Source organism: Rana temporaria, chromosome 6 (assembly GCF_905171775.1).
Source record: "Rana temporaria chromosome 6, aRanTem1.1, whole genome shotgun sequence".
Lineage (NCBI taxonomy): Eukaryota > Metazoa > Chordata > Amphibia > Anura > Ranidae > Rana > Rana temporaria.
The window spans coordinates 99,455,374-99,468,726 of record NC_053494.1 but is presented as its reverse complement, the minus strand read 5'-3'; the positions used below and the strand labels follow the sequence as shown (position 1 = coordinate 99,468,726).

The window sequence follows — 13,353 nt, the reverse complement described above, 5'->3', positions numbered from 1 at the left end:
TAGAGCACTTGTACAATTACACCAGCTAGAAAAATGTATATTCAAGCACACAGATGAGCAAAATCTGCTATTCTGGAAATTCACCCAATCCCCTTCATTGGAGATGAAACTAATGAATAAATTAACCAAATACTTAACACAGTAGTAAACCACATCCTTTATAAAAAAAAAACTGCAAGGCAATGGCATAAAGTGCTAGTATGCATCGCATACTAAGACATTATGAAATGCTTACCTTAGAACAAAGCCCTCAAGCTGCATGCTGTCACCACTGACCGGGCTTCCACCTTCGCCCAGTCTTCCTTCTGTGTTTGCTTGCTCCGGCCTGTCTGGTTGGCCAAGTCGCGGTGACGTCACTCCCACACATGCGCGTGGGAGTCACTCCCACACATGCGCGTGGGAGTCACAGCCACAGCACAGAGCTTTGAAGGGACAGCATGGGTATGCCGTCTCTTCAGAGTGCATGCGCGGTGACATCACCTAGCTGCATGCAGGGTAAATATCTCCTAAATATTGCACGTTTAGGAGACATTTACTGTACCTACAGGTAAGCCTTTTAATAGGCTTATTTATAGGGACAAGTGAATATACCAGTAAGTGTCGAAACTGGGCAAATGGAATGGTTACAGCTCAGCTACTAATACTACAAATCTATGTTCGATTTATTGGCTGTAGAGCTGGAGGCACAGATACACGTGTACTATACGGCCTATACTACACTGTACATATGTAGGAGGGCACTGCCAAATGGGGCTTACACACTACACAGTAAAAACAGATCTGTTAAAAAAAAAAAAGTATAACTAGCATGGGATGGGCTGGATGTCTTCTTTTGTGATTCTTATCTATTAGCTAAATGCAATGTGGTGAATTTTAGGCCTAGTTCACACTTATGCGATGTGGGAAACGCATTTGCTGCGTTTCCCCGCATCGCACTCTAAGTAATCACATGCCGTCCATGAGATCTGCTGCAGGTGTCAATGTTATCTTAACGACACCCCGAAACAGATCACAAAATGCAGTGCGATTGCGAACACCCATAAACCCATAATGGGGGAATCCAGCGAAATTTGCTCCATGCATGAAAGGCCTTAGTGCTTTACTGTTCCCCCAGTGGACGTCTATCAGTCTGCCCAAACTTTCTAGGCAGCTTATCTGGGTATCTTAACACTTCTTGAGTTGAATAACCGTGGTAAACACACAGTAAAAGAAAATCTACAAATCTGTATATGAAAAATATTAAAATGTATATGTTTCACCAATATTATTTCATGTAAGCATTAGAACTCAAAATATGAACTCACTAAAGTTAAATGATGTAACCATAAAAAAAAAAAAAAAAAAAAATGAATGCCTCACCTTAATACTCTCATTTATTCTGTTGACAAGCCATGAAAATAGTCTGCTATACATGTTTTTAGCCAGTGCATCACGAGCGTAGTAGGCCTGAACGACAAAAAACATAAATCATGAAGGGTTTTACAATACCATTCTATATATCTTTACTTCATTAAGAGAAAGCAAACAAACATTTCCTGTATTATACAACTAGGGCTGCAACCAACGATTATTTTCATAGTTGGCCGATTGTTTTGATTAATCGGATAATAGCCTTAAAAAAAATAAAAAATTTAAATTTTAAAAATCTTTGGGCCAATTTGTTGTTGGGCAGATTACAAAACACAAATTGCCACAAAAACACATTTCATGCTTTTCTGCAGCTTCTCCATTGAAGTATATTGAACCAAAAAAAAACAAAATAGCACCGTTTTGCGTTAAAAAGTCCTTGCCCTTTCCAAATACGCAGCAGCTGAAAAAAAAACATGGATGTGAACGTGTCCCATAGGAAAACATGTAAATGAACTGTAGTGTGTTTCTGCAAAAAGCACCAAAAAACAGAGGTGTGAACCCAGGCCCGAGATGTTTAGTAACATAATGGGGTTAAAAAAATAAATAAAAAATAAGTACAAAAAGAGCAAATAACCGCTACTGTAAGGGGTTCATTTTTTTTACTGTGGGACAGTGAAAGTAATATTTACAGTAGCGATTTGCTTTTTTGGACTATAAAGGGATAATTTTTGTTTTTTTAACCCCATTATGTTACTGGCCAATTAATCGATTATGAAAATTGTAATCGATCAATTTCATAATCGATTAGTTGTTTCAGCCCTATATACAACTAGTGTGAACAGTTAATTATATTACAGCAATCCCTGACAAAAGCTAGATATCTTGTTCACTTTGATGTGGTTATGAAGTTCAGGAGGATCACCAGAAATGCAGGCAGAAGGAATTAAAAATAATGTGTTACGTATAACCATGCACATTAGTGTATCCAAAAATCATGTGTATCCAAAAATGTAAAAAAAAAAAAAAAAAATTATTTACTATGGCCTGGGAACCGGAAGCAGCATAAGACATTGCTCAGGCTCTCCAATGGCATAGAGACGAGTGGTGGCCATCTTGGTCTCTCTTCTCCATACCCAGCTCCCACCAGCATTGCATCGCTCCGGGAATGACCAGGAAGCAGCGGGAGGGCGAGACACCCCTTCCACCTCTTCTAAAAGTCATCCCATGGTGAATCCACCAGCGGGACCACTTATCTTAAAAAGAATCTGCCAAAGTAGGAACAAAAAAAAAACAGGGTTATGGCAGCTAGCTCCTGCCATACCAGCAGTATTTAACGTCAAACAAATGATGAATTTTTACTATGGGCTGGTTGGCAAGTGGTTAATACAGTATATACAAGGAGGAAGGTTCATAATAGTTTTTTTGCATTTTGGTGCAGAAGTTATCTTTCATATGACAAACTAAAAAGCACACCAATATTGGGAGAATTTTTTTTAAATAAAATGTTTTAAATTTTCAACCTATGGGATCTAATTGCTTGTACAGTTTTCTACCAAACTTGTTGTCAGGTCCATGAAAATCTTTTTTAATCTGCTCTAATAAGGATAAACAAAGGTGTCCCTGTCTCTGAACTGGCTTTCTGAGTCAGTTTAATATACGCTGCTCAAAAAAATTTAAGGAACACCATTTAATCAGAGTATAGCATCAAGTCAATTAAACTCACTAGGATAAAAAGTCTAATGCCGCAATTAATAAACACAGATCAGGCAGGTTTCGTAACAGGCAGAGAGGGGAGAGATAATAGCATAAGGACCCTGCTGTTATTGCAAAATGAGCCAAAAAAGAAACCCCCAGTCGTACTCATGTCTCTAGATGCTGAAAAAGCATTTGACAGAGTCGACTGGGGGTTTATGATGGAAACCCTACAAAATATAGGCCTGGGACCAAGGTTCATGAAATGGGTAAAGAATCTATATAGTCACCCGACGGCAAGGGTGAAGGTCAACGGGGGTATGTCGTCTGTGTTCGAAATGAAAAATGGAACCAGACAGGGGTGCCCGCTCTCACCTCTCCTATATGTAATAGCCCTGGAACCATTGTTAGCAAAAATTCGGGAAAACCCGGATATAGGGGGGGTGAGAGTGGGAGAGGAAGAACACAAGGTGGCGGCATACGCAGATGACATACTCCTATATTTGACCAAACCCAGGGTGTCCCTCCCTAACATCATAAAGGAAATAAAAAGATACGGGGAACTTTCAAATTTTAAAATAAACCCGATAAAAACAGTCATTTTAAACTTGGGGATAGACAAAAAAGAAGCCGAAGAACTACAGAAAGAGTTCCCATTTACATGGGAAAAAGAAGCTATAACGTATTTAGGAATAAAAATTACATCAAGATTTGAAAAACTATACTCGGTTAACTTTGTCCCCCTAATTAATGAAATTAACCAAGACCTGAAAAATCTTGCAAAAAAACACATTTCTTGGATAGGTAAGATCAATGCGTTTAAAATGATGATATTACCAAAGATTACATATAAACTTCAAATGCTCCCAATAAGAATACCACAAAGTTTTTTTAAAGTAATCAAAACAGTAATCCTGAAATACATATGGTCAGGTAAAAAGGCTAGACTAAGTTACTCATTGTTGAGTATGAAAAAAAAAGGAGGGGGGCTGGGGCTTCCTGATATAAAAAGATATTACTTTGCTGTTAGTTTGGCTAGGTTGGTGGAATGGTCAAATATATACACAAAAAAAAAATGGGTACGAATGGAAGAAATATTAAGTAGCACACTATTAAAAAGAAATGTATGGATACCACCCAAAATGAGGGAATTGGGCACAAATACACATAGTATAACAAGGAACGTACTTAGAATATGGGACACAATATTTAGACGGGAAAAATGGGAGTACAATTCGCCATTGATCCCTTTAGTAGGCACAAATTTTTTTCCACCAGGTAAAGGAACACGTTTTGGAAAGCTACTGGGGGAGAAAAAATTAAAAGATATTGTTACACGGGGGAAAATTAAACTAAGACAAGATATAAAGATAGGAGAAGGGGAACACATGATGAGTGAATGGGAGTACATGCAGTTAAAACACTTTGTGAGCACATTACCACAACCAATTAGGGAAGACAAGACACTACACCCAATAGAAAAAATTTGCAATATGGATAAGCCCCTGACACACGGTATATCAAAGGCATATGGGATACTAACGGAGCTTGAGTCCCAGGAAACTCTCCCCTTTTTAGAAAAATGGGAAAAAGATTTGGGTAAAAGGATTGATAAACAACAAATGATAGGCGCAGTATACAATCATGCATCGGACAACACTACCATTGAAGTAAACTACAAATGTATGGTCCGATGGCACCTGACCCCATCGAGAATGAGTAAGATCCACTCAAATAACTCAGAGCTATGTTGGAGAAATTGTAAGCAAAAAGGAACAACTATGCATATATGGTGGGACTGCCCGAGAGTCCAGGAATACTGGAAAGAAATTTTGGAATATATCGTAGAAATAACGGGGGAGAGGATTCCTTGCAGCCCGCTGACCTGTATGTTTCACGGAACTGAAAAAACAAAAAAACAATATGGAACAACATTGGTCCCAGTGCTCCTAAATGCAGCAAAGGCCCTGATCCCAAAGAACTGGCTACACCCAAAGAGGCCATCAATTAAAGAGTGGATAGAAAGGGTGGAATATATAGAAGAGATGGAGTATCTTGCCTGTAGAGAGACAGGCGGCGAAGACAAATATAGGGAGGTCTGGGAAAAATGGAAAGTGTTTAAATCTACAGAAAAGTTTGCCCAGGGAATGACAGAAGCAGATAGATGAGAAACCTAAGAGAAGACAGCGTGGCACACAGATCTAGGGAGAGGGGGGAAAGGGGGGAGGATAAGGGGGGGGGAGGGAAGGGAAAGGGAAAAGAAAGGGAAAAGGAAAAAAAAAAAAAAAAAAAAAAAAAAAGGCTAGTCATGTTACAACAGTAAGCAATGCAGCCAGACTGGTCAATTAGTAAAAGGAAAATTAATGGATTTTGCCAAGTTTAAAATTATACAGAAGAAAAAGAACTCAAACAAATAAATAAATCTCACGAATGATGCGAAGCCACAAGAGAGATGTTATGGGCGGTCGAACCGTGAGCTAGTCTCGCTGCTAAATGTGAGCAGAGTCTGACGTGAAAAAAAAAAAAAAAAAAAGAAAAAAAAGTCAATTAAACTCCTAGGATATTGATCTTGTCAGTTAAGTAGCAGAGGGTGTTGATCAGTTTCAGCTGCTTTGGTGTTAATGAAATTGACAACAGGTGCACAAGACAGGAATGGTTTTACAGGTGGAGGCCACTGACATTTTTTTCCCCTACTCATCTTTTCTGACTGTTTTTCACTAGTTTCGCATTTGGCTAGGGTCAGTGTCACTACTGGTAGCACGAGGCGATAGCTGAACCTTATGAGGTTGCACCAGCAGTCCAACCATTCCAGGATGGCACATCAACAATACGTGCCATTGCCAGAAGGTTTACTGTGTCTCCCAGCACAGTCTCAAGAGCATGGATGAGATTCCAGGAGACAGGCAGTTACTCTAGGAGAGTTGCACAGGGTCAAAGACGGTCCTTAACCCATCAGCACTACCCGTATCTGCTCCTTTGTGCAAGGAGGAACAAGATAAGCACTGCCAGATCCCTTCAAAATGACGCCCGATAGGCCACTGGTGGGAATGTCTCTGACCAAACAATTAGAAACAGACTTTAGGAGGATGGCCTGAGGGCCAAACGTTCTCTAGTGGGCCCTGTGCTCACTGCCCCGGCACCGTGGAGCTTGATTGGCAATTGCCACTGAACACGAGAATTGGCAATTTCCGCCACTGGTGTCCTGTACTTTTCACAGATGAGAGCAGGTTCATCCTTAGCATATGTGACAGACATGAAAGCGTCTGGAGAAGCTGTGGAGAACGTTATGCTGCCTGTAACATCGTTTAGCATGACTGGCTTGGTGGTGGGTCAGTGATGGTCTGGGGGAGGCATATCCATGGAGGGACGCACAGACCTCTACAGGCTAGACAATGTCACTCTGATTGCCATTAGGTATCGGGATGAAATCCTTGTACCCATTGTCAGACCCTTTGCTGGCGCAGCGGGTTCTCCTGATGCATGACAATGCCCGGCATCATGTGGCAAGATTATGCAGCAATTCCTAGAGGATGAAGGAATTGATACCATTGATTGGCCCCCATGCTCGCCTGATCTAAATCCAACAGATCACCTCTGGGACATAATGTTTCGGTCCATTCATTGCCGCCAGGTTGCAACTCAGGAGCTCGGTGATGCCCTAGTCCAGATCTGGGAGGAAATACCCCAAGACACCATCCGTCATCTTATTAGGAGCATGCCCCGACATTGTCAGCAGTGCATTCAAGTATGTGGGGGCCACACACACACACAAAGTACCAGTTGAATTGCTGCAATGAAATTTCAGCAAAACGGACTAGCCTGCTGCATAATTTTTTCACTTCAGTTTTCGTGTCTTGAATTCCGCCCTCTGTAGGTTGATAATTTTCATTAAACGATGTGGCATCCTTTCGTTCCCAACATATTACCCAGTCCATATGAGTATAGATATCCAGCATATTTTCCCCATTGAGCTCTAATGTGTTTTCAAAGTGTTACTTAAAGCGGAGCTCCGCCGTAAAAAAATTAAAAGACAGCAGCTACAAATACTGCAGCTGCTGACTTTTAATAAAACGGACACTTACCTGTCCTGGAGTCCAGTGACGTCAGCAGCCGAAGCAAAATATGAGCAATCGCTCATCTCTTGGCTGCCCCCACTGCCATCATCGGTGAGGAAATCACTGCCCAGTTCACTACTGCGCAATGCGCGAGTCACGCTGAGCTGTCCTCACTGTTCCCCGCTATGTTCTGGGAGCCGTGTGTTTCCCAGAACACAATGGGGGGGACAGGACGGGAACTGACGTACTGCCTGCAGGTCCTCGCAGAGTCTATGCATGGAAGTGGGTGCAAATACCTGTCTTAGACAGGTATCTGCACCCCCCTCCCTCCTGAAAGGTGCCAATTGTGGCACCGGAGGGGAGGAGGAATCCGATGAGTTCCACTTTAGGGTGGAGCTCCGCTTTAAAAAAAAAAATTGAGCAGTGTAAATTACAGAGCAGCATTTTGCTTTGTAGCTAGGCAGTTTGTTAGCAGTGGGATTATTGGTGAAGATATCTTCCCACTGGAATCATTGGGGATCTAGAAAGTCAGCATATTCTTCAGATTGCCAGAAAACACACAAAACTGAATCACATTTTTGGGTGGAGATGGCCACTGCCACAATACTGAGTGTATACCCCTTATTCATCACTTCCACACTACACACTCTCCATGTCACCACAGAGAAACCTGAGTTTGGAATAAACCTTTATACCAATGATGCATCTACTAAGATAAGATAAAGCAGAACACAGAAATACAAATATTTGTATGTCGCTAACAGAAAAGATCTAGACCACATGATTACTTTAACTGCAATAAACAGAATAATACATAAAAGTGCACGCTGAAATGACGACGTACTGATAGCTTACAGTCCCATATCACTGTATGTGATTAAAATGGTTTCCACCAAATGTTTATTTTTCTAGACCAGTGTGTCCAAATTTGGAACAGTGACATGATACACATGGTATTAAAAGCAGGGCTACGATTTTGCATTACCCCTTTACTAGCTGCTAATGTGTGTCAGCCTTAGATCACATTGACAGCTGACATTTTTGAATCTATAGTTTTTAAAGCAATCCCAATTACATTTTGGAAAGTCACCGACGTTCTGGTCTCTTGGAGGTCAACTTTCCTATGAAGTGAGGTGAGAGGGTGGAAAAGCCTAAACAAAATGAACCCCATCCTATTCAGTATACACAAACAAATCCTATCCTAGTATATGGAGACAGGGATGTCACTTCCTACTCCCGAGGGGATTTACACATTCTCTTGATAATGATCCAATTGGATTGTTGTTCTAGGAGTGATACTACAGGCTGCTTTCTGACACAAAGTCATTTTGTAGTAATGAAGAAAAATGTTAGGAGCGGGGTCAGATGCGGCCCTTTGCCTGCCTCTATCCAGCCCTTGGAAAGCCCTTCCCCAAATGATAAGATGTGCTATTCCTCCCACTGACACCAACCATGAGTCACAATTTCTCCCACTGGTACACACATTGGCATTGTTCCTTCCACTGACACCAACAATGGGGTATAATTCCTCCCACTGATATAAATGATTGGGAACTATTCCTCCACTGACATAAACATGGAGTACAATTCCTCCTCCTGACAACAGGTGCAAGCTTTTTACTGCAGATGACCACCAAGCCTGGGACACGGTTCACACCTACTGACAGTGGGGCATTTTCTACTAGCGCTGGCCACAGTAGCCCCCCTCTAAGGTCTGAGGGACAGTAAACGGGCCCTTTGTTTAGAAAGTTTAGAGACCCTGGACTTCATTATTTAATGTAGACAACTAAATGATGAACAGAGTTTCATCTTTTAATTAGAGGAAGTTTTAATAAGGGGAATTAAATTGAGTGGGGGTTGATTGTATTTTTTAAGTCTATTCATTTTTAAAATGATTTAAACCAATTTGTAAATTTTGGGCTGAAGCCATCCATGATGAGGCACTGCAAAGAGACACTGCTCTGACTTATTACGTTTTGTATATACATTTTAGCTTTAAACCACCAAGCGGTTTAACTAGCTTGCCTTTCTTAGCAGGAAATGTGAATTCTAGAAACATGTAAAAAGGAGTCTAAATCTTCACCTTTGCATTTAAAATAGGAGTACAAAATATTTAAATGAAATATTTCATTAAGTTCTTAAGCTAAATTCGAATGCAAGTTGGAACAGGTACATTTTTAGTGCAACTCCAGACAAAAAAAAAAAAAATGTTTACGTTTTTTGGATACTTTTGTTTTTTGTCACACCCCTGTGACATTTGTTTTGCTGGCTGTGCTCCTGTTCAGATGATTTCACCTCACTTTCTGTCCCTGTGACAACTGAATTTTAAAAATGTTGTGTCACGGAAACAAGGATTGGTGATAAAGCTTCAGTGGCAACACCTTTTTTCCCCATGATAACTTCTACAGAAGTGAATTTACAAGTCGGATGTTTGTAAAGCTTGAGGACTGCCTCCATACATACACACTCGTACATATACTAAACCAGCCCTCAAAATTTCCACTCGCCTGCTAGCATTTGGCGAGTGGATTTAAGCTGGGGGCGAGTGATAGCAGTTCTGCATGACCAACAGTCCAATCTGTGCCTACACTTAGAGCCCCGCTGCGATTGGCGGCCAAAGAGGAAAGGTGCGTGCCCAGGAAAAGTAGTCGGATGAGCCGCACACATGCAGAGCAGTACAGAGGTGCTCTCCTTACAATTCTCGTTAAGCCATGGGACCTGATAGTATGACCTCTCTGAGCCTGGCTTCCCAACCTGACCAATGTAGCTGGAGAGCAGGAAGGAACAAGTGAGCTGGAGGACTGCGATTATCACCACTCTGGGTGTCCCAGGTAGGCAGTGCAGCACAGCGGCAGTATGCTGTGCGGTGTCAGTGTGCGTTGTGTTGTCAATGGCTATGCAGGTGTGTGAATCTCGGTGCTGGATTGTACTTCCTCCCGCTGTGCTGTAGCCCCTCTCCTCACTGCCCGACAATGAAAGGGGGAAGTGGGGACATGCAAGTGTGGAGCCGCACACAGGGGCTCCTGATTATGAGAGTGGATAGAATAGGAGAGGAAGAGAGAGAGGAGGATGGATGGGGGTTGCAGAGGAGACAGCAAGAGAATGGGGGAAAAGACCTGGTTCTAGAGAGAAGGCAGAAGAGGAGGAGGGAGTCTTGTACATAAGAGGAAGAGCAATATTTGCAGAAGTATTAAAGGCCATGTCCCTCTGGTTTGCCCCAGTGCCATGTCCCTCTGGTTTGCCCCAGTGCCCTGTCCCATTTTGTTAAAGTTGTTGTTGGTTATATTTAATTGTGTAACTTGATTCGGCATAAAACATTTAACAGTGTCATTCCAAGAGATAATCTACAAGGGCGTTTTTAGGGGTGGAATTAGGGGCGGGGCAGTGTATGGGTTAGGTGAGGCAACTGGTGGCGAGTAACACTTGAGGCCTGGCTAGAAGCTCAGGGCTTGAAATTTTGAGCCCTGTACTAAACTCACTACATAGGTTTAATATACAGTATGTATACAATATATAACGCCTACAAAATCCATTCAGGTTATCTGCGTAATCCACTATTTTCTCATGTACCGAGCTGCTTGTTAAAACTCTATTTTAACAATTTTTATGTAACAAAAAATAACCAATAATAATAATAATGTGGTTTTGTGCAGCGTTTCCTCCTATCCCCTATCCTACAGGAATACAAGGCCCTTTAGCACATAGGAGAGGGTTGTAGCTATGAGTACTACAACCTGCCTGGTGTGTGCCTGAAGGCCTGGAAGGGAAAACTCATAACCAGTTCACAACAGTTCAAAAAGCACAAACAGAAGCTACTGAAAATGTGTTTTAGGTATTTAATATACTAGTGCTAGATAATGGAAAACTTTCCTGTCCCAGTTACTGCCCCTCTAATTTATTAGTTCATTCATTTGTTCATTCAAAAAGGACCCACTGTGGTTAAACTAAATGCATGCAACCATAATGGTTCCTACTTAATAAATGCACCAATTGAGATATACACTATGGAAACTGGACAAAAGGGGCTCCTTGCAGTTCATGTTCACAAGATGAACAACCAGCACAAAGGACATAATTTATGGTCAATAGAATGTGTACGTTGTGTGGATTCATTTTCTAATAGTGAAAACCATCTTTCATTCTGTCCTTTCTTGTACTAAAGCTTCTTTCACTGAAACAGGATCTATGAATGGAGGGGGCAGAGCTATCCATCATTGGCCCATCCTCCATTCATAGCTAGCTTTCCAGTACAGCTTCTATGAATGATGGATTTTGGTGGGAAAGGTGGGCATAACCAGGCTCTCTTGATGGGAGCCTGCGACAGCCCCTTTTTGTATTAACCCCTGCCACACCTGAAGATTATAGTGTCGGGAGAGGGGGGGAGACAGGACAGAGGAAGATTTTCACCAAGAGAAGAGGAATCAGCACAAGGGACACATCCTACTGTCCCTTGTGCTGACTTTTCGGTTTGCGTTTTTCACTTCACTTAGGATTTAAGCCCACATTCACATCGGGCCGTTTTGACATGCGATTTGACATGTCAAATCGCTGGCTATTGCTGGCAACGGCACCGGACAAATCGGTGCGGCATCGTCTTTGCAGAGCCTCACCAACCCCCAAAAGTAGTTCCTGCACTACTTTTGTTGACTTCCAGGGCAATTTGAATAGACATCTGTGTATGAACCCTCACAGATGTCTGTCAAATCACCCCCAAATTCGGACTGCATTGGTGGTTTGAAATTGTGCGAGTTCAGCTGAACTTGCACGATTTCAAACCCCCCCTCAATGTGAACCTGGGCTAAAAGGTTGGTGCCTTACGATCTTGCAGGGTATGTGAGTTGATACCAGTATTTGTACATTTATAAAGAGAGACAATGTAACTGTATTGTCCAATGGACACCTCTCTAGTTGCTAATCTACACATTTCTATATTTAATACAAACACATGCAAGCCTGTAAAATCATATAAAAAAAAATATTAAAAGAAGAAACTCAAAAATTAAAAATGTGCACTTACTAAAAATACACTATATTTCTATTAAAGTCCATTAGATGTACACACAAATTATTTTAAATTAAACAAATGTGGTTGTGTTTACTTCCATTTTAATTATGTATGTAAAAATCAAATAAATTATGTTTTTTTCTACTTGATCTATTTTTTCTTTATTTTGACACCTTTAAAGTCCCTGGGTTTGTTACCCTTCCCTCCCTATTTTCTTTTTTAAACAAAGTACATGGCAATACAAATATTGATTTTATATTTTGGAAAAATAATATTGATCACTAATGAAAACTTATTAGTTTAGTGGGTAGATTGGGAAATGATTCAGCCTTAAAATTGCTACCATCTCTAAGTTTCTAACACAGTTTAATATGGTCATAAGGAGTTTCTGATATACAGATCTAGCCACCAATTGGTGGAGAATAGTGTGGTGGAATTCGCACATATGTGAACCTTCAAATGCGATTCCAGAATGATTCACATTCATGTCTATGGCGACTAAATTTGCACGCAATGCTCTAAACTCGCACAACACCCTTTTTTCATCGCATTGCATTCGGAGAGGAATTGCAACGCATAGGTGTGAACGACCATCATTGAAAACAATTACTTTTTGGCTGACATACGAATCTAGTTTTTAACGCATCGCATTCGGTATCAACTCGCACAAGTGTGAACCGGCACTAAGGAAAATGCCAATACTAACTACACCCTAAAAAGGTGAGTCCAAGATGAAGCTTTCTCCACTCAGATATGTATGCCTTTTAGTTGGGTCTTTCACCTTATCAAGTTCAAGATAGGGATCTTCAACCAGTCTCAGTATCTGTTTCAGCTCTGAAGAAAGTGATCCTGGATTTTCCATGTCCTTTCCTAATCAGAGCAGAAACAGATACGGAGACTGGTTGAAGATCCCGATCTTGAGTGACTTGTTAAGGGGAAAGACACGACTAAAAGGTGTATATGTATATATTTGATAGATCCGGTGAGTGCAAATTTTGAAGAGAGCAGTATCACGAGATGTGGTGAAGGATCTGTATATCTATACACCGGTCATATCCTAAGGAAATACTGAGTAGAGAAAGCTTCATCTTGGAAACAAGTGGTTTTACATACTGAAGAGCGCTGCTTTTGCTTTCTTTGGTTTTAATTCTTTAATCGTTTAAAGCAGTTGTCATCAAACCAGTCCTCAGGGCCCAGTAACAGACCAGATTTTATGTATTATCTTGGGGGGATGCAGACTAGAATACGGCA

The 13,353-nt window shown here is 41.2% G+C and overlaps 1 protein-coding gene across 4 annotated transcripts in view; it reads right to left on the bottom strand.

The window, feature by feature from the left end:
• MYO1B (myosin IB) overlaps positions 1–13,353 on the bottom strand; it is a 296,930-nt gene that overhangs the window by 85,642 nt on the left and 197,935 nt on the right. For all 4 annotated transcript variants that reach the window (XM_040357071.1, XM_040357073.1, XM_040357074.1 and 1 more), the window contains exon 12: positions 1,360–1,446. In XM_040357071.1, the coding sequence (XP_040213005.1) occupies positions 1,360–1,446 (87 nt within the window). The remainder of the gene's footprint in view (positions 1–1,359; positions 1,447–13,353) is intronic.